The sequence below is a fragment of the Eucyclogobius newberryi genome, unplaced genomic scaffold (genome assembly GCF_026437365.1).
Source record: "Eucyclogobius newberryi isolate DKJ021-1_F unplaced genomic scaffold, fEucNew1.0.hap1 SCAF_17, whole genome shotgun sequence".
NCBI classification, from domain to species: domain Eukaryota; kingdom Metazoa; phylum Chordata; class Actinopteri; order Gobiiformes; family Gobiidae; genus Eucyclogobius; species Eucyclogobius newberryi.
This window is the reverse complement of record NW_027315801.1, coordinates 13,980,476-14,002,782: the sequence shown is the minus strand read 5'-3', so window position 1 is coordinate 14,002,782 and position 22,307 is coordinate 13,980,476. Positions and strand designations below refer to the sequence as shown.

The 22,307-nt window shown below is 39.9% G+C and overlaps 1 protein-coding gene across 1 annotated transcript in view; it reads right to left on the bottom strand.

The window, feature by feature from the left end:
- The window catches only part of plxna2 (plexin A2), a 312,486-nt gene that overhangs the window by 61,731 nt on the left and 228,448 nt on the right, over window positions 1–22,307 (bottom strand). Inside the window, exons 15-18 of the mRNA XM_072449250.1 lie at window positions 19,361–19,497; window positions 17,002–17,169; window positions 14,958–15,051; window positions 2,032–2,271 (exon numbers count right to left, since the gene is read on the bottom strand). Coding sequence (XP_072305351.1) covers window positions 2,032–2,271; window positions 14,958–15,051; window positions 17,002–17,169; window positions 19,361–19,497 — 639 coding nt within the window. The remainder of the gene's footprint in view (window positions 1–2,031; window positions 2,272–14,957; window positions 15,052–17,001; window positions 17,170–19,360; window positions 19,498–22,307) is intronic.

Here is a 22,307-nt window from a genome sequence, read left to right as displayed (position 1 = left end):
AGGCCGGTCCATGTTTAGTCTTGACTCTGGCACCAGCAGGAGGCCGGTCCATGTTTAGTCCTGACTGTGGCACCAGCAGGAGGCCGGTCCATGTTTAGTCCTGACTGTGGCACCAGCAGGAGGCCGGTCCATGTTTAGTCCTGACTCTGGCACCAGCAGGAGGCCGGTCCATGTTTAGTCCTGACTCTGGCACCAGCAGGAGGCCGGTCCATGTTTAGTCCTGACTGTGGCACCAGCAGGAGGCCGGTCCATGTTTAGTCCTGACTGTGGCACCAGCAGGAGGCCGGTCCATGTTTAGTCCTGACTGTGGCACCAGCAGGAGGCCAGTCCATGTTTAGTCCTGACTGTGGCACCAGCAGGAGGCCGGTCCATGTTTAGTCCTGACTCTGGCACCAGCAGGAGGCCGGTCCATGTTTAGTCCTGACTCTGGCACCAGCAGGAGGCCGGTCCATGTTTAGTCCTGACTGTGGCACCAGCAGGAGGCCGGTCCATGTTTAGTCCTGACTGTGGCACCAGCAGGAGGCCGGTCCATGTTTAGTCCTGACTGTGGCACCAGCAGGAGGCCGGTCCATGTTTAGTCCTGACTGTGGCACCAGCAGGAGGCCAGTCCATGTTTAGTCCTGACTGTGGCACCAGCAGGAGGCTGGTCCATGTTTAGTCCTGACTGTGGCACCAGCAGGAGGCCGGTCCATGTTTAGTCCTGACTCTGGCACCAGCAGGAGGCCGGTCCATGTTTAGTCCTGACTCTGGCACCAGCAGGAGGCCGGTCCATGTTTAGTCCTGACTGTGGCACCAGCAGGAGGCCGGTCCATGTTTAGTCCTGACTGTGGCACCAGCAGGAGGCCGGTCCATGTTTAGTCCTGACTCTGGCACCAGCAGGAGGCCGGTCCATGTTTAGTCCTGACTCTGGCACCAGCAAGAGGCCGGTCCATGTTTAGTCCTGACTCTGGCACCAGCAGGAGGCCGGTCCATGTTTAGTCCTGACTCTGGCACCAGCAGGAGGCCGGTCCATGTTTAGTCCTGACTCTGGCACCAGCAGGAGGCCGGTCCATGTTTAGTCCTGACTCTGGCACCAGCAGGAGGACGGTCCATGTTTAGTCCTGACTCTGGCACCAGCAGGAGGACGGTCCATGTTTATTCCTGACTCTGGCACCAGCAGGAGGCCGATGGCTTGAAAAAATTCTGATTTGCGTTGATAGATTCACACATTGATTTGATTGAATAATTTACCATTGTCCTGAAAGCAACAGCAGAACAATTACGATATAGAAGCACGGATATTATTCACCACATTATATACAAACATTTAAGCTAAAAGACCTGATTTGATGTTTTAGTTGAACATAAATGAAACACTGGTCTAACCTGGAGGCAAACGCATGGATATAGTAGGTTACTAGTCAAAATGTTCTGTTAAAAAATAAAACTTGGTCAAACTTGCAGGATGTAGTACCACAGCTGGAACACTACAGATATAATATATATATATATATATATATATAATATATAATATGTAAGCTAACATCATGCAAATACAAATCCTGCAGCTACATGCATGCATAAAGCAGCCCTGACAGGTTGCAGGAAGGGTCAAAAACAGAGGACACATTTCCATACGGTGAAAATAACCTGCAACTTAACCTTGACCCGGATCCAACTGCTATTCCTGCACTAAAACTACAACCTCGGCAAGTACATTGTGCTACAGGGCTTCACAAAGTCTTGACATTTAAGTTTTCTAACTGGCCAAGGTCAAATAAAACCTACACTTTATCTGGGGATTTCAGGAGATTTTTTTTTTTCAATAATTAATGGCACAATAGTCCACTTTGACAACTTCTTTGAATTAGCAATGCTTGATTACGTATTGATAGAGTTTAATTAAAGAAACTCTGGATTTCCTCTTTTTTATACAAGTCTTCATCAAAATGCACCAGGAAATGTGCAGCAGTTTCTTCTTGTACTGTGACATCAACTAAACAATCACAACGCAAACTCAACTGACATTTTGTGTGTGTTTTGGTTCTGTACCTTGAGAATGATGGGCGAGCCGGGCTTCTGCTCCAGGACGCCGCTGGTGCTGAGGGGCTCAAAGTACGGGTTGGGGTAGTACAAGAGGTTGGTGTTGTTGTAGACGAGCAGAGCCTGGACGTTGTTGAAGATGAATCCAAACTCGTCGGCGTGCTTGACCGAGTCCAGGCCGGGAAGGTACTCGGCCACCAGCGACGGGGCCAAGCAGCTCATGCTCGTCGTGTTCAGGACTTTGCACACCTGCAGAACACGGACAAGGACAGAATTGGCCCTCAGGTTTGGTTCATGATTTTTTAGACAGGACATTCCAGTGACATTGATCTATTCCTGGCTGTGGAAATTTGCAGAATGTCTCTACAATCGTATCCTTCCAGTTCAGACTGCTCAATGTTCTGTCTAATGAATCACAAGTGGGGAAAAAATGAAAAACACACCAATGTTTGCGTCTTTGCACTGGCTTCCTGCTCTTTTTAGAATTGAATTTAAAGATTTAGTTTGTTTTTGAAGCCTTGACTGGACTGGCCCCTTTTACTTTTTTCGTTTTTAATTTTGCTGTACAGCCCTTTGAAAATTGTCATTAAAAACTGTCTATCATATATAATAAATAAACTATAATAAATAGGCTATCATGCTTTATGTTCTTTTTGGTTGATTAGCATCCCCGTTAGCTCGTGACATACCAGTCGCTGTTCTTCCCGGCGTCTCTTCAAATTCAGTACAAACATTTTAATGATTTTACGTGGATTTTTGACATCGAAACAGACATGAAGCAGAACCATCAGCCGCCTCAGCCTCTCAGTCTCCTCCGCATACCTTCTTTTCGCTAGTCTATCATTATCTTCCTCGCTCAATGTTTTTTACAGCGTGCGCGAGTCTCTCTTGGCAGACAATCGAGACAATCGCACGAGGTCAGTGTGTTAACCAATCAGAACGGAGCGAGGGTTAATGTGCTCTGATGTTGATGGAGAAGTATCTTAATGCAAAGGGATCTATAAGGACAAGATGACCTCAAACATGGTGAACCCATCACAATAGCATTCATTAGCGTTAGCATTAGCGCCTATGGAAATACCAGTAATGCCAGAATCCCGCGCTGTAGAGTCCAGTACAGCTGCTTTTTGTTTTTGAGTCAATATGTTGCAAATGGTCAGTGTTCTGTCATCTCAGCTGGAATATGGAGCAACATTCCCGTAACGAATGCATTAGTACAAACAACGTTTTTCATATTTCGTACAATATGTTCACTCTGACGCCTCAGGATGCTTCTTTAAAATCCAACAATTATGGATTTATCTCATGAAGATGGGGCAAACCTGAGGGACACTGCAGTATAATGAACTAATTTCAATAAAAACAATCATGGAATAAATAACAGACAAAACTTCCAGCTCATAATATTTTGGAAATAATATTATGTTCCATTACAGTCGACTTGTGCATGAAATCTATGGCCCATCTCGCAATTAGTACGCAGAAATATGACATTGTTTACAGGGTCTCAATACAAGTAAAGACCGGCCAACAAATCTAATTTTGGAACACTTCTATAATGGTTAACTTTTCTACAAACTTTACTTTCTTGCCTCTAGCTCTAAAACAAAAGTAAAAAATATATTGCACTGACTCACCCACTAGTGTCACGTTAACAGAGCCGCACTGGTCTTAAGTCAAAGTTGGGGAAAGTTAAGCAAACTAATAATCACGTTATAATGTACTTCTCCAAAGAAAAGGCTGTAAAATCCACTTTATTGGCCAGAGCGCCTCCCTAAAGCCTATAAACTATTGTGATTCTTCTTTGGAGGACAACTACAAAGTATAGAGACATCGCCGAGTCCTGGAGGTAGAAAGCAGAATTGTGTGTTTTATGATTCCAGTTTGTCCTGCGCTTTTCTCTGGTCTGGAGGGGAAGTAGGCGAAGGATTGATTGTTGCGCAGCGCTTGGCCAAAAAAAAAATGTCTGAAAATTGCTCTCTATCTACCGTTGTGTCTCAAGGGTCAAAACTTTGGTACAGAAACTTAAAATGAACTGTAAAATGTACGCTCTCGTCTCTCCACTGTTGTTGTGCAGACGTTGTTGCTGTAGTGTAGTGTACTTGAATATTTTACCTTTCTCTGGGAGCCAAAGGTATAATTTTTTTTCAAAGGAAGTTGACTGATCCCTGTTTCAATCAAGATGTCTCGACTTCCATCCGAAAGTCATTGTTAAATCTGATGGAAAGGCTTTGATTGGCTAGTATTTCAACGATCATTTGAAACTTCCCCCGCCCTTGTTTACTAGTCTGACAATTTCACTCTTACAGCTTAGGTTATAAAGGCCTATTGAGGTCTGGCCCTCTCTCCCTCAGAGTTCTCATGTACCTCATTACTTTATCAGTATTTGACAGGATTGATTTCTGCAAAGGTCTTATGAGGCTATTGTAGACCGAGGGGAGGTTGTGTCTCAGCCCACCATTCATATTTGAAGTCTTCTTTCTTTCTTTCTTTCTTTCTTTAAGGCATGTGTGCTATCCACTCGACCACTGAGCGGCCACTTTGCTTCCTTAACTCCTTTTCCAAACCATTCCTTTTCCCACTTTAAGGAAATCTGGGAGCTGTTGTTCTAAGGTACCAGTTCATTTTTGTCTGAACAACTCTGCCGCTACTTCAACTACTACTACAGCCATTTCTGCTGAGGCTACTGAAGCTGGTACTACTGCTACTGTTACTACTGTTCTAATAATAGGATACTGCTAATGCTACTACAATGTCCACCTCTAGTACTACTACTTATGCATCTGATACAACTGCTACTGAAGCTTGTGCTACTTCTACTATTCTAATAGTCGTGGTTCTGTAAAATCTATCACTTCAACAATTGCTGTTTCAATCTGATTTCATACAGTTGCTTTTAGTAACACAATTATTGCTGCTCTTCCTGGGAATGGTGCAACACACCAGCAAATAAGGGAAAGACTCACTTGTTTACTCATCACTGCTTATTATCAAAAGTCTGTCGCACAGAAACGCAAACACAATCTTACATACAGTAGACGAAGTTGGTGAATTGTCAAGGACTAAATGGGATTTCACTGTAAACTTTTGGGTTTGTGGCGAGTAGATTTTGCCACTGAACCACAGCCAACACATGAACACAATAACCCTATGGTCTTAAGTGCTCTTTGCTCTTATGACATCGACTGCACCAGGAGGAAACCAACACATCCATAAAATCCCCAAATAAACTCCAACTGTGAAGAAAACTTATGAGACACTTTGTTTTTTTGGGGGCCTAATCTAGTCTTGCAGCAAATTCGCTGTATCAGGCCCGGAGGCACGTTCTGCAGCTCCTCTGCCGCTGCCGGTCGCGTGGCATTTGGAAAATTCTTCCCGCATTTCACAGTGACAAGAGAGAGACGATAAGACCTTTTTAAAAATAGATTTGAGCAACCACACAAGGGGGCTGGCACTATTTCAAATTGTGTAAAATTCTGCAGCGGTTTCATAAAATGTTCCATATAGTATGTCCATAAAGGTAAGATCGTTCTGAGATATGAAAATGTTAACTATTGTCTAAGTGTGAAGATAATGATCACAACACACAGAGGAATCATGTTAATCTGTTTTCAAGACAAACTAAAACTTAGTGAAACAAATGAACAGCAATTTAGTTTGGTGTTTACAACTCATTATCCTGGCTAAAAGCAATCATTATTTTTCACATTAGTTTTTAGAACATATTCCATCTTCCAGCCTCTGAATGCAAAATCCCCCAACCGGCACGAAAACACTGTTAATAACTGAACATTCTCAAGTAAATGTTCCCAAGGCAAAACAAATTATCTAAATTAAAAAAACAAAACAAAAAATCAACTTAACTACTAGGAAAGTTCACTGTTTATTTATCTGAATTTCCAACATTGTGTCCATGTCCGTGTCTTTAGCACCATTTTGTGTGTGTAATAAAGCTCTAGATCTATATATTAGCCATTGTTCCAGTCATTTTAAATGTGGTCTTATGGGCTTGACAAGGAGAACGTGAATCAGTGTGATAAAATGTGAATATATGATTATATTTCTGTGATGTATTTTATCTGCATAATAGTGATATATTATCTGCATCATTAGTCTAAGAGAAGAACGGGTGTGTGACAAACTGCATTTGTGAAGGGGTCGTAAAGATGGGCCAAAGAAAGTTGCCCCAGGGGGGGAGTTGCACCCCCCCTTGCAGGCTTTATCTCTACGGAAAAATACCAAGTGCCTTGATGTGAGGCTGACCAATGAGAAATGTGACCCGCCTATTCCAGAATATCTAATAAAACCAACCAGCATGGGAAAAAACAGGGTGAGACGCAGGAGGGTCACGCAGGCTGCTTACCACAGCTTGCGTGATCAGTCCCCGCGTTTTCTCCCATGCATGCCATACAAATGTCTGATATTTCTGTGTCGTTTCATATTCTAAGTTGAATTGTGTTCTCTATGTGTTAAGGAATAGCATCTGGTGTTTGTCTAATTCCATGACAATCTGAAATGGAGAAAAAATAATAAAGACATTTTTGTTCATCTGTACGTTTTTGACAGATGCGTTAACTATTTGTAACGTTTAAAAAAAAAAAAAAAGCATTTAGCATATCATTAGCCTCATTGAATAATTGCTAAGTTCATTTTCAAAGTTTTTGGGAAACTATAAACTAACACTTTTCACTTATCATAAAAATGACTTATAGGCAGAAAGTATTTTATGACTGTGAACATTTTTCTTATCAACCAAGGACAAAGCCAATGACACGGACATATGCAGCAGGGTCTGGAGAGTAAAATGAGACACAACACTGACAAACTGACACAGGCAGTTATGCTATAGCTTTTGTTGCCCTACAGTTGTAAACACACAAATATAGCGACAAAGTCTAACATTTATTTCCATTTTTATTGCCTCTTAAGTGCAGCAGGGAAACAGTCAAGTTTCTGGCACAGTAAATGCACTTTAAAACTTAAAACCAGCACTTTAACTTGTTAGATCCTTTTCTAAATAATACACTGATAGCATGTTTTTTTTATGTGGTTCATCTCTCCAACAGTGTTTTTGTCAGTTTAAATGTGTTTATTATGTACTGAAAATGGCAAATACAACAGTAAATAATAAAATATCCTATAGACCAGGGGTGTCAAACATACGTTTGGCGGGCCGGAAGTATGAACAAGATTGTGTCCACACTAAAGTGACTGTGAACACAAATACAATGACCTCATTTGAGTCACTACATGAATCATTTTGTGAGATCAGCTTAAACTATGAAAATAGCGAGCTCATATTAAGTTTGAGCGGAAACATGTCTGTGATATGAACATTTCACATCAGAAATCACATCAAAAGTCCATGTTCCTGTTCCTGCTGCTGCGTGAATATGGACTCAGTCTTTCACCTGCTGCACATTTGTGCAACAGTCTCCACAACTATTACTAGGCTGTAAAAAAGCTATTTATTTCTCATGTTTTTTATTGTACATAATATTTGGCCCACGATTTAACAAAAGAGTTTGGTTTGATGGAACACTGTGGCTCATGCACTTATTCTATATTTTCAAGGCCAGGGCCGTAACTTAACCTCCTTTAACGCTCCATGTGTGTTTGTATTTTGTGGTGAGTCAGTTCAGGTGAACAAAGAACTACAGATAACTACAGATGACTACAGATAACTACAGATGACTACAGATAACTACACAGACCTGGGAATGTTAGTTAGTGCATTTAAAATGTTTTTTTAGCTCTTGAGAAGTTTATTTTGTTATAAGATAAGATAAGATATTCCTTTATTGTCCCACATGGGGAAATTTCATTGATGCAACGCATGTCGATACAGAGGTAGATACAGAGGAAAAGAACAGATAACAGATTATAGAAAGTTTAAAAAACACTCTTAATAGAAGAACTCTTATAAACAAAAACTCCAATAGACAAAACCTCCCATTTCCCAACAAGGGATGGAGGGGGGGAAATGATAAAGATAAAAATAAATAAATAAATAAATACCATTGCATGTGATCACGACAGTAATTGCACAGTAGGACTAACAGTGTTTGTTATAAAGTCTGACAACAGCAGAAGGAAAGACCTGTGAAACGTCTCCTTCACACATCGAGGGTGGATCAGTCTCTCACTGAAGCTGCTCTCCAGAGCGGACAGAGTGTCCTGCAGGGGGCGACACTCATGGTCCAGCATAGAATCCAGCCAGGACCCTTCTGTCCCCCACCTCCTGCACCGAGTCCAGACGGAGCTGGACTTCTTGATGACTTTGTCCAGTCTCTTCCTCTCCCTCTCTGATGCTGCTGCTCCTGCAGGCCACACCTACAGGAGCTGATGCCACCACAGAGTCGTAGAAGGTCTTCAGGAGCGGCCCTGTCACTCCAAAAGACCTGAGTCTCTCAGGAGGTAGAGCCGACTCTGGCTCTTCCTGTACAGTGCGTCTGTGTTATGAGTCCTGTCCAGTTTGTGGTTCAGATGAACACCCAGGTACTTGTATGAGTCCACTCTCTCAATGTCCCGTCCCTGGATGTTCACTGGTGAGGGGGCAGTGAATCCACCACCATCTCCTTGGTCTTCCCCGTGTTGATGAGGAGGTGGTTCCGCTGACACCAGTCCACAAAGTCCTGCTCCAGTCCTCTGTACTCCGCATCATCGTCGTCCGTGATGAGTCCGATGATGGCAGAGTTGTCAGAGAACTTCTGCAGGACACAGCTGTCCGTGTCGTGTCTGAAGTCTGCAGTGTAAAGGGTGAAGAGAAAGGGCGCGAGGACAGTGCCCTGGGTCTATATAGTCAAATACAATATTTTTCAGTTCCAAATACCTGTGACTAAATGTTTATCTCTGTAGATCAACTCTGAAGTTGTAATGCATATAAACTGAAGCACAATGTTAGTGAAATTACACTTGTTTTTCTTAATACATTTCAGTTTATGAGAACAAACGTGTTTGTAATTTTCCTTTTAATTGATCCAGTAATTGCTTCAAAAACAGCGTAGGCTATATAAAGCTCTTTATTTCTTAAATAAAGTTTAGCATTGCTCTGCTGCTACTTGCACTACCAACATGACTTTATCAACATTCATGCAGACCTTGCTTCCCTATAACATTAACGTCATGAAGTAATCTTTACAAAAATAAGTCAATAACAGTCAAGAATCTGATTTCTGCCAAATGTCAAGCGACCAACGGACCTTGTTTGCGCGCCAGACTCTGCATGCGAGTCAAAGTCAAGTGTACGCTGCCAACATTGTTCACAACAAACTCCGCTCCGGGCCATGTAAGTAAAAGGACGGGAGCAGTTCATTGTTCAACATTGATAAAATAGACTTACTGTAGGTCAACAGATAGAGAAAATAATTGGAAGCTTGGCCTCATCTGTCTTTTCTCTCTCTCTTTACATCTGTTCTTCTCTTTCTCTCTCTCTCACTGCAGTCGGACAGAGGCAGTAAGAGTCTTCACCCCGCGGTCGAATACATTACTATGATCAAGGAGAGGGGGAGAGGGAAAGAAAAAGAGGTGAACAGAGGGATGAAAAAGTTAAAAAATAAAAAACAGAAGGAGGGATAGAGAGGAAAACGGAAAAGAGAGACAACGAAATAGAGAGACGGGACAGACAAGAGCTGAAGAGGGGAGGAAAAGAATGAGAGAGTAAAGTAAGTAGAGACTGAGAGAAAAAAGGAGATCATTGGGTGAAAGTTGATGATCCGTGAAATGTTCTATTCTCTGGATTCTGCTGCTTCATCCCTCCTACACCAGATGCGGCTGTTCGAATTGTTGTCTCAGTTCCATCTTAACAAATCTAATTACTACATATTATATACAGAATTATAATTATTCGTCAAGTCAACTTTCATGCCTTTAAGGTGTACCAACCTTTCCGACAGAGGGTCCAAGACTTGCTTGCTTTGTATCTATCTCCATGGAAACAATCATGTGATGCCCCAGGTCAAGTTGCAAGATATACAGTATTTTGACCAATAAAACCTTTGTATGGTAATTGCAAGATGGATAGGTTTGATGCCATATTGTGGAAGATTCCAGGAAAAGCAATAAAACCTCCATTGAGACAATATGGAGATGGACCAGAAAAGTTACACAGTGCACCTTTAAATTGAACCTGCTAATGAAAAAGACAAACAACTTTCTAACATGACCTGATTATTTTTCTCTCTGTGGAGTAAGATTAGATCAGTTTTTTTTTTTTTTATCTAGACAAAAAGCAGTTCGAATGAAATCACCTGTTGCGGCAGTGACTCATTCTGACATTTGTGGTGATGGCTGCTGTCAAAACAGAAACAGAACCAGCACCGTTCATCTCATCGCACTCAATGTGAAACTTTCCTGTGGTGATACAATGTGGTGTAAATAAAGTCCCTGTTTCATTTGCAAATCTATGCACAGATACTTTATGTACAAATAACATAAATAAAATATATTCCAATGAGTTATAAGATGAAACACCTCAAACTTAACAAGCCGTACCTGTAAATTGAACGCCAGGAAAGTATGAAATCTAAATTTTAAAGGGGCATTATGTGATATTGAAGAAAAAAAACATATGTATTTTGGGTGAACTTAACTGGCGGAATTAATTTAGAGTTGATATGCTTTAATAATTTTATACATTTTCCTTAATATACAGTGTTTTGGTTTCAATTGCAAGTTCAACAATTCGATTTCTAAATGAAAGCACAGGAGAGAGCTGTGTGCGTGGTTATGGCAGTAAATGTAAAGGTCAAGATTCAGCCCATAAACTAGATTTTCCCTCAGCAGGGGCCAAGGAAATAAAGGCCACTGTAAATTATACAAACATACCTACAGCGGGGCTCATATTATAGTGCAGTGAGTTTTAAACAATGGTCGATACCCAAATACTAATTCATACTGAACTTGAATCGCACTTGAATTATTTTAGAAGAAAACCTACTAATTTACTTTTGAGCGCAAATATATTTTATACTGCGAACAATGTCTAGAATACTGTAATATAATGGAGATAGTACATGGTTACATTTTTTATAGTGCTTTTCCATCTTCAGTTCACTCAATTCGGACTATTTGGACAATTGTGACTCAATGACACAATTGTGCTCAATGACACAACACAAGTATTCAGGTGAGGGAGCTGGGGCTTGTGGTTGTATGTATAGCACTAACACTTGAAAGCTCTATGTTCATTAAAAATATTTTTTTCATTGTCGTTTATAAATCGGTCTCAGTATCAAGCTCATTCCTCAGTATCAATTGCTTTATTTGAACATGTGTTTCTCTTGGCTTCTTCTCATTAGTCGAGGAGGTCTATCATTTTATGAAAAATTCAATTTGGAATTTCCATATAAACTAAATCCATTTTCATTTTAAGTACCACAATATTCTGAAATATTGACATTCTCCTGTACTTTTCCATTTCTCAGATCAAAGAGCTGATAGAAATAGATTTCACTCTACAATACAATGTGAAATTACTTAGGTGTGGACAAAGCCAATGATTGGGACATGTTCTTGGAATGACAGACGGATTGGAAATACAACCATTTTCAGCCATTTTTGCTCTAATCAAGATTGTGATTAATGCCTCACCTGTGAATGTGGAGACATGTCGCACAAAGAAAAAGGTCTTTTTTCTTTTCTGTCCGCTTTCTTTGAGTCTGGGCATGTTACGAGCGGGAGACGAAGAAAAGAAAAGCAATTTAGGCCCGACAGGTGATCATTTGAAGAGAGAGGAGTGACAGACAGCACACCACTGTCTGCCTCCCTCTCTGACATAGGGGGAGCGAACGCAACACAATGAATTATGGGTAACTTTAAATGTTTAAGAGAGAGAGACGGACACCACATATGAGAGGGTCAGTCTAAAGCCTCATAGTGAAACTCCAGTAGACAAGCAACTGATTGTGGAATGTTTTAGTGTGGAAATTATTGATGTACCATGTGACAGTTACCAAAGGGCTGTACCAGAAACGAGGTCATACTATTGTGTCCTTGTGCAAGACACTTGACCAACCTTGCCATGGCGTGTGGATAGTGCACGGAGAGGTCATTGATGCAGATTAAATATTCAATGACAAGTCTGTATTTTTGCATCTGTAATTTGAACTCACATTCACTGGTGATTAATTGCACTTTCCATCACAAGAAGAGCTTGGAACAAACAATTCCTAGCGCTTATTAGATCCCCAAATCCTGTCAGCAACGCCATTTTGTGGAAGGAAATACAAAGTGGCAACAAGTGACAACACTATGTCTGAGGCTTAATTTGGTTTTCGTTATGCTTTTGTTAATGACCACAGATCCATTGCTAACTGTGGTATTTGCACTGCTAGCTAGAATGTTTTTTTTTTAATACATATTTAGATTAGAGTGTATGTACAAAAGCATTTACTAATACAGTGCTAATACACATTAGAAGGTTATTGATGGAATGAAAATAGTCACTGGCTTACTACTGACACCTCAGCGCTCACACAGTCACAGTGCGTTTATCCCTTTAGATCAACTTACATCATAATTATAGCATGTCTACATTTGGGACCCATAACTTCACTGTATTACTCCTCTTCCTCTTCTCTCCAACATTACTCATCCAAAATAGAATAAAACTGTCTTTGTAGCTGGATTTTTAACTCCACCTCGGGCTGCTCCTCTGTGTTCTCTTACTGTGGCAGACGCTTTTCCTTAAAATGCCTTTGTGACTTGAGGAGCTTTGGTAATTACAAGAAGGCAGATCTATGCTGTGTGATGTTTAGAAAAGACGGCATACGAGTTGATGTAAGGTTTCCAGAGAACGGAGGAACAGATTTTGATTGGTGAGTGGGTGCAAAGCTGTCACATTTTCAAAGAGGAGTTGTACGTCTCCACCCCGCCGTCTCTGCTACAAGTCCCCGACCAAAGCGGAGCAGAGGAAAACCATCTAAAAGGCTGGGATTGTGAGTGCATTCTGGCAAACAAGGACTACTCAAATATCTCCTTCTTCTTCTTCTTTGGTGTTTTATGGCGGTTGGTATCCAAGTGTTACATTACAACCACCTACTGTAGTTGTACGTCTTTAGACTTTATTCTTTAGACTTTATTCTTTAGACTAGAGGTGTCAAATTTGTAGAGTTTAAATTTGTTAAACACTATATCAAAGGTAATGCAGCGTTTTTTGCATATTATATGTATTTGGGTTTTGAATAGCATTGCATCAAATACCCAATTAATAAACTGTATTCCTTCTAGATAAAGGGCAGTAACTGTTGTACCACCTTAATGGATCTAGAGATAATTGAACATATGATATTTATAGCATGTTGTATTTTTAACACGTATGTTTGGGGACTGCAGGTGTAAAAAGTGTATTTCAGAACACTCTTCACCATTCAAAAATACATATTATGTTTTGAATTGTTAATTGCTATAGCGACAGTGCTAACATTTCTCTCTTAAAACCACGGTTAACCTGGCGCAAACACATTCTTCCTTTGTGTGGGTTAATGTTTCTCCTTGATAGAAACAGAAGTCAAACTAAATATTTTTCCTACCCTTTGTTACCTTCGAAAGTCCATTCATCTGCCCCCCCAAACTCCATGTCAGCGCACATTACCTTCGAGCTCACACAGGAAGCCGCATGGTCTTAATTAAACAGCGCCCCCCAGGACAGGAGCTCAGATGCAATTTGTAACGATTTCCCCAGGCCAACCACTTTGATTATACAGAGCCGTATCCTTATGCTGACCACAGACTTCTGACCGTAGTTAATCTTCCATTGAAACCCATTAGGACCCCCACAAGCCCTGATCATGCACCTACACTCGGCTCCTCTGACTCCATCTCTGCACACCTAAGTTTTCTGTAAATAAAGAAGAATGGGGCTCACTTTAGGGCGTTTAGACAAAAAAGTTTCAGTGCTCAACTTAATATAATCAATGTTTGTTTTTTTCCCAACATTGAGGAGCCTGGCATCCAAATGTAACTCTTCTCCAACTGAATACAAAGAAGTTAGTCAAGAACCAGGTGAGCCAAGTTCTGATGGATGGAAATGACAGGAAGATTAACCAATACGAGCAAAAGGCCTTGGTGGCTCTGCAAGCGCGGGAGGATTGATTTGCTGTGAGTTGGTCACAAGATTACTTTCAGAACTTTTCAATACGGGATAACTTTCTAAAGCTTTTTCTTCCTTTTTGAAATTCTAAATTTTGCCGAAAAATGCTAACCAAGCAGAAGAAAGCTATTCCTTGTCAAAATAATGACATTTTATTCAGAGCTTTCTCAATAAATACACTGTAAATAAACTTTAAACTACTACAGTGAAAATATATTGTAAATCAATTACCATTTCCACATTTGTTCAGAAGGCAATCATAACCATAACATTCAACATTTGGTTTCTTTACACATTTGTGGTCTTAATGAGCCATGGTAAGGCAAGCCCCTCTAAACATTATGTTGTAAAAAGCACTACATAAAAGAATGATTTAATATAGCCTTTTACTCAATACCACAAATGAAAAACTACATTCTTCTAAATCAATCAGCACTTTCACAGATGTTGAGAAGGCAATTTGACAATGACAACTACAACATGCAACATATTTACTGTGTGGCCAGAATGAGCCATTGTTAGGCTTGCCCCAGTAACCAAAATAATCTTTAAACCACACAACAAAAAAGCATGTTCAAAGCACATTTAGCCTGAGGAAACTTTCTTTCCTTAAACTTAAACTCATAATTGCACCCTGCATGCACACCATTTTCACTGCCAACTGCATTATTCACATCCAGCTGCTGCGCTGGAGAGGAGAGTAAAGTTAGGCAGGCACACGGAGCTGGGGGGCAAAGATACGGCATTCTCACTCCAGCTAAACCGCACGTAGCCTGCTCTTGGTGTAGCATTTAGCAGAGTAGGATGCAGAGAGCATACTTTAGTGGCATTCTTGTGTACTTACATTAACAGACTCGCGGCCGGCGTACTTGACTCGGATTCTGGGTTCTTGGATGATGTCCAGATTGGTTCCTGTTACCATGAGAGGGGTGTGGCCACTAAAGAAATGACAAGAGACGGACAAAAATATGAAATAGAGCACATTTATGCTTACCACACATTAAGCCTCTACATTCTATGGATTTACCAAAGGAAAAGTACAAAGTGCTTTTTTTGATGGAGTAATACGTGTCTTTTGTCTTATTTAAAGACTTATATGAAGCTCACTCCAGGGACTTGGCTTGTGCCGATGTGCTGGTGCAGACAATGAGTTGTAACTCTGCTTTAATACATTTTGAAGTTTGTTAACAATAGTAAACATAAAAAAATATTTGCTAATTTAATTCCTTTACAATCAAATAAGCCTTTTGTAATCCAATTTTTTATATACTTTTTTACTAGTTTTACATTGTGGACTGAACAAGATATGACAATAATACTCATTTTTCATTATTCATCTATTTTTGAAGTTGCAATTGAAAAGGATTTGTTAAAAAAGTACTTTACTGAAGTAGATTCTACAGTAAATACTCTAGTACTTGCATAATAATTTAACCGAGCTACTTTTACTTGTGTTGGAGGATCTGTACTTCTACTCAAGTAATGAAAAGCATTGTACTCAACAACAAGCACAGTACATTGATTCAAAATCCACCTGCACAGTGACCAGCTGCATGCGAGCGTCTCCCTGCAGCTGTTCAGGCTCGTGTTGTCGTTTGTTCCCTTTGTTGTAGTGACTGTCAAGTCGGTGTTGTAAATGAAAAATGCCCTGCTAGAATCGCTGCGATAGAAATTGTCAGCTGAGGCGTTCGTGCTGCTTTTGTGTGGAGTTTGCAGCAAGAAACATAGAAGCTCAAGCTACAGTAAATGCAGAATGTATAGGACAACTATGTGAATACCTCAATATATTCTTGTCATACAAAGTAGCACCTGTCAACATATCTTTGTAGCCTGATACATAATACAAACAATCATCTTTTTCTGTACAAATGATAAAGTATGTGTAATACAATCTACCTTGAGCAAGAATCATTTCAATGGATAACTGCCACTGAATTATTGCACATGTAGAATTGTGTGTTCAGTGTTCATGTTCTGTGTGTGACTTGACAGTGTTATAGTCTAAATATATAACTTATTTGCAGTTGGGATGGACAGCTCTATGCAAAATCATACAACCAGTACGGCAATGGCAGCGCCCGTTGTGTTGTCTCAAGTTGAATATTCATACTGTGTAAATGGCCAATATTCTTAGATTGATATATAGATAGATTTGTGTGTTTTTGTGTTTTCAGTGGTGGAAGAAGAACCGCTCTGCAAATACAGGAGCAAAACATGGAGAAAATCTACTAAAGTAAAAGTATTTAAGTATTCCGTAATTAAAAGTCACAGATTTTGGAAATCTATTAACGTGTCAAATTGTGTTAATAGATCATTGTTGTGTGTTTTTTTGGTCATCTGAAGCAATTTTTCAGGTGATTTTTATCGATAAAGATAAAAAAAGGCAAGATGTCTCGATAAATGTTCCAAAAAATAAACCTCTCAGCCATTTTAGCAGAAAAATACTTTTACTTTTCAGTCTAGTTGAATAATTTAGTGGAGAAGAAAGTACGCTTTCTCTCAAATGCAGCAAAGTAAAAGTTAAATGTAGCCACTGTAAAATGTGTTTATGTCCAATTGTTACATAAGACCAGGACTTTTGAACTTTCTCACTTTGCAATTAATTTGGAAAGTATATTATTCATCTGAGAAAAAACACAGTGGTTTTCATTTCAAGTGCTTTAAAAATGAAAAACTCCACACTCTGGCTGTAAATTGTGGCTGATTAAAAGTAGAAATAAATTGAAATTAATGCTGAGACCTATTCATTCTTCCCAATCTGCGTCTGTGGCACTTCTATCAGATCCAGACTAATTAGTGCAGTAATTGAAAGTGCAGTATTGACCCAGTGTGATGCAGAGGAGGGCAGCAGCAGCAGTGGATGGTGCTGGATGTATGGGCTGGTTTACCTGGCGATGCTCCAGTCCGGCTCGATGCGCTGCACCGTCGGGTCCTCGATGTACTCGAACGTGAGGCTCTCCCTGATCTGAGCCCGGTCCACACTGACGCTGATCTGAACGGGAGCCACGCCCGACACAGAGGGGGCGCTGTAGCACACGATCTCAGTCATGGTGCGGCTGGACAAGAGGGAGCGAAACGGTTATTTATGAACATATATGCGTGTATATATGTGATATTAAGTCAATGCTGGAAAATAAGTAATACAAGCGGAAGAGAAAGGGTTTCGAGTTATTTTCTAGTGTGAATATAATCCAACCGTATTAAAGAGAATATACTATTCATTCTTGTGGCTTTAATTTACAGTTAAACATGCTTTTGATCATGTATTTGTCATTTTCTAACTTAAAATAATGTCTATATTTCAAAAACCCAACACAACTGGGAATGGATATTTAAGATGAAGACAATAATGATAAATAATAGAGCCAAGCATTCTTTGAGGACACAATTTGACCACAGAACAAGTCCAGTAATGGTTTATGGCAAAAATTCTGGAGATATAAAGTTTAAAAAAAGGACCTTGTAAACAGCATTTTCAGTTTGATCCTTTTTTGCACCATAGGTCTCAAGAATATAAGTTGTATTTAAACAGTTGTATTAAAACAGCGGTACAATTTAATTATACTGATATATTAATTTTGCTAAGTATTGTCTCTATAAAATAAGGAAAACTTCAGGCTTTTACCGTATGGAATCGGCGTGATCTACCCTGATTCCTTCACTGTAACATGACCTTCTTCTGGATTTAGCCCTATCAATTATCTGACCCGTCCTCCTCCCCTTCTTTATCCCCTTTGTATCCACTATCATCACTATCATTACAGAGTGCAGTAATTAGCCTCATCCCTCATTAAAAGCGCCTCGACTCCTTCACCCTACAACATACGGTGACACGGCCCTAAAATAGAAGACGCCTGTGACACGAGAAGGAGGGCGCATCGGTCCAACAAGAACAAAGAAAGGACTATTTGAGAGAAAAGAAATCTTTACGAGAAAAAAAAAAGGATTAGAGGAGATCTATAGGCGCCAAAGCTATTATTATAGTTTTTCCTCTGGGTTTGATGCAGTAGGTCATCAAAAGCCTATTAGAATTTACACAAGTTTCCTGACAGAGAGAGGTACGAGTCTCTGCCTAAGGGACTGAACAGTAATATCAAGGGAAAAAAAAGATGGAAAACATTGCAGCGTATTTTAAATGTTATAATCCAAATTGTCTGGGGAGTAAAGCTCTTGTGTTGTTCGTGTTTTGGCTCACAGCACGCCGCATTCCTGAGCGTTCCTGACAGTGATGTATGTAGCAGCCCGCAGAACGCGAAGAGCCAAGTGAGAAGAAGTGCGATTGTGTCGGTGCAAATGAAGCGTGACATTTTAACGACGGGGAGATGCAAAGGAACTAAAAAGACTGGAAATAATGCTGGACTGGTAATTGGATTAGGCAAGTTTGTGATGTTTTCTGTGAATACACCCTTTTGATTGATTAGGGAATGTGCTCAGAAGTGGGTAGAGTAGACACACATTGTATTGAAGTGAGAAAACCATGATTTAAAAAAAATAATCTGGTATTTTTTAAGGATGATGGACAGTAAAAAAATTGAGAAATACTAGTCATATCTGGACCCTAACCCAGGTTAAATATGGTCAACTTGTGTCACTTGACTTACTCACAGTGGGAAAAGGAACCAAAACTTTTACTCAAGTAAGAGTTGTGTTGAAGTCAAAAGTTGCATGAAAACTACTCTAATAAGTACAATTACCATCAAAAAGTGACACTAGTACATGTAAATTTACTAGTGTTATGAGTTTGCACTGTTCGTTTGAGACCGCTCGCTGTGGGCTTGACCAATCACAGCACAGTATTGTAGGGTTAGTGTTAGGGTTAGTTTGTAGTTTGGGTTAGGTTGTAGTTTGGGGGGAAATCAAAAGGACGAACTTAAACAAACATGGCGACGCTGACTCTGGCCTATTTTAGCAGATTTATGGACTATTTTGTCTTTAAAAATATGCACATAGAAGTACTTTGTGTATTTGAGGATGTGGAAGAAGTCTGTGCTTTTCTTTGACTGGATTTAACAACAGTTTGATTACTCGGCTTCTTCCTGTTGTTGTATCGCTTCGACCAATCAGATTCAAATACTCGCCATGACATTACTCCTTGTCCCGACTGCTTTGGGCGAGAGCCTGTCCGGATTGATATTGTGTAGAACTCAATTCAGTCTGATACACATATCAATCTTGCGGAGCCAGAGCCAATTTAATATAATATATTACAATATAATACACAAATAAAATCATGTTTAAATGTCTCACTCGAAGAACTCGCAGGTCTGGTTCCCAAAGCGCACGGAGACACTGCTGCCGGCCCCCAGGTGCTCTCCCATGACGGTGACTTTGGTTCCCCCGGACTCGGGCCCTCTGCTCGGGGACAGGCCCGTCACTGTGGGCGTCTGAAAACACATGAACCAAACATATTTAGTACATGATTACGTCCCATTACCATTTGCCTTTCCAAAATACACAACAGCAGGAGTTCAAACATGGCGCCGCTCAGTCGGTGGGCAAATGCTCGACCAACTGCTCCGTGTTGGCTGACATTGACAAAAATGAATATCTCAATCATATTATTAATTAATTAATTATTCATATTTATATTTTTTATACGGTGTCAGGAAAGTACTAAAATATGCCTGTAAATGTCGCACATCACCTTATATTTTATCACTTTACATATCACACTTTTTCTGTATATTTTTTTCTATTAATTTTTAATGTTTTTATTAGAGAGAATATATTCAACATTTCTATATCTAAAAAACGAAACAATGTCATCCATGTTTTTATGAATATTCCACCTCTACAACAAATACTTATCATCATTTTTGGTCGTATTGAAAAGTGTTTACAACAAATAGAACATAATTCATAAAGTAAATGTTTCTTACTCATATTTTTATTGAAATAGACACAGTGGAGATACGTCAATGTAAATGTGCTCGTCTCTTATTAAAAGTTAGTTAGCAGAAGCGATGAATACAAAGTCATGATGTAATCTTTGTTTCCTCGTAACGACTTTTGCTTGAATATCAACAGATTGACTTTTGGTTTTATCCAGTTAAACCCAGTTATATTTGAACAGAGGCAGAAGAAGGAGAAAGAAGGATGAAAGCAGCAGCTCTCAGTCCCTCTGAGACTCGGCTCTTCTGAATGTCTGTGTCTGAGAGAAGCTCTTCACACCGTCTCCGTGTTTACAGCTCGCAGACGAGAAAGAACTGCACTGACAATGTAAACAGCCACGATACCACCGTTTAGACCTCTGAAGTTACAGGTTCATCGGGATTTGCTGCTGTATTATGTATTTTCAGTGTTTCCCACAAATATACATATATAATTTACTTGATTGAAGTGTGATGATAAAGCAATGTCTTTAAGTTTAATTATTTTAATATTAGGCTATTGTTAGACTCCAGTAATAAAGGCAAACACAGCTATGGCCACAATTCTTCATTTTTCATGTGTTTCCTGTTGCGGGCACAATTTGTGACTTTTGACCATTCTGAAGATTCACTATTTATGTTGAACTGTTGATCACAATTTTTCAACAATTGAAAGCCGTAAATATCTATAACCTCTGCGATTTGAGAATGCAGGCGGAAGTGCGCATGCCACTCCCCTGTGCGGACTGATACAACACACACGTGCGTTTGTTTATTAACGCGACGGATCGCATCGCATCTCTCGTCTCCCGTAGATTAGAGTCAGCTCGAACTGTCTTTCTCCGTCCTAATTTTGTCCTGTACACTGAGGGAACTATATTATGATAGATCAATGCGCTTAGACACGCGGAACCGTGCTGCTCTCTTGGGGACGAGCCACACGCGGCTGCAGGTGAGCGGTAGGTGAGTTCTATGATTGATACGTGGCAGGACTAATCGGCAGTCCACGCCACGAGGAAATAAGACTCAGATTTGGGCCAAAAAAATCGTCATTACACTTTTAACATTTACGTTTCTACATTATTGTGCCTTTAATAATGACGTATTCAGCTTTTATCTTGATGCTTAATGTATTTTTGCTGTTATATTTGTATTTCTATAACTTATATTTAAGTTTATAATAATACATTTAACGTTTAGAGAAGAAATTATGCTTAATTATACATAAATACACATATAAAGACATATATACATACACACACACATAAAGATACATATTTTACATAAATCAAATTCCAAACCTAAGGTGTCTCAAGCAGCCAAAATAAAGTCAAACCTGGATGACATTTTGTTACATCTACCCCTCACGTAACCTCTTAAGTTGGGTAGAAAAGTAGATTTATTGGTATAATTTTAGACAAATAAATGTGTTTATTTTTGTTCATTGATTTTTTTTAAATTGCATTGTGTTAAAGATTTATTAAATGGAAGAGCTCTTCATGGCTGAAAATAAATAAAGGCAGGTATGAGAATCCAGGCTGGAGGTTGTGCTCACAAGCTGCGGCGTAATAAGTGAGACTGTTAATTGTTTAGGGAGCGTTTGTGAAAGTGTGGAGGGTGAGAATAGAAGAGAGGTATTTGTGAGGATCAGTGACAAATGCCAGGGAAGAAGGGAACTGCTCTTTAAAAGCTGTTTACGGAGGAATTTAAATGGATTATTCAGGGCTAGATTTATGATCATGCCAAGTACTGTACATGCACAACATCGGCCCTCACACCGACGTGGACCAACAAAAGACTCGAACAACAGACACTCCTCACTCATCATGTAATTTTATTCTCAGAGTCTTTGTTGGTCAGTTCTCACAGCTGGTTCTTGACACTTCAACTGACCCTCGCTCTCTCTCTTTCTTTCTCCCTCTCTCTCTCGCTCTCCCTCTCTCTCTCTCTTGTATCGCTCATTTCTTTGCATTTTGAGCGTCTAAATTCAGTTCCTCATTTGGCTCGTTTCTCTGTGAATATGAGACTGATTGTAATAAAACATGAAGCATTTTGAAGCTTAACATACAGAGAACAGGTCTGTCCACTGTCTCCTCTCTCCAGTCTCTCTGTGTGTGAGCTGGTTTATCTGCTTCCTGCAAATCTGACTAATTCGAAAAAGTGGACTGTAACGGCGCTGTGTTGTTTACTTGAGTGGGAGAAAAAATAACCACGTAAAACTGGACTGTATTCATTATTCTGTAACTTATCATTTGTGTCATTTATGCCCATGAAGGTTGTTATATTATGATTATCTCGTCCATATGGGGACAGTAACACGACTC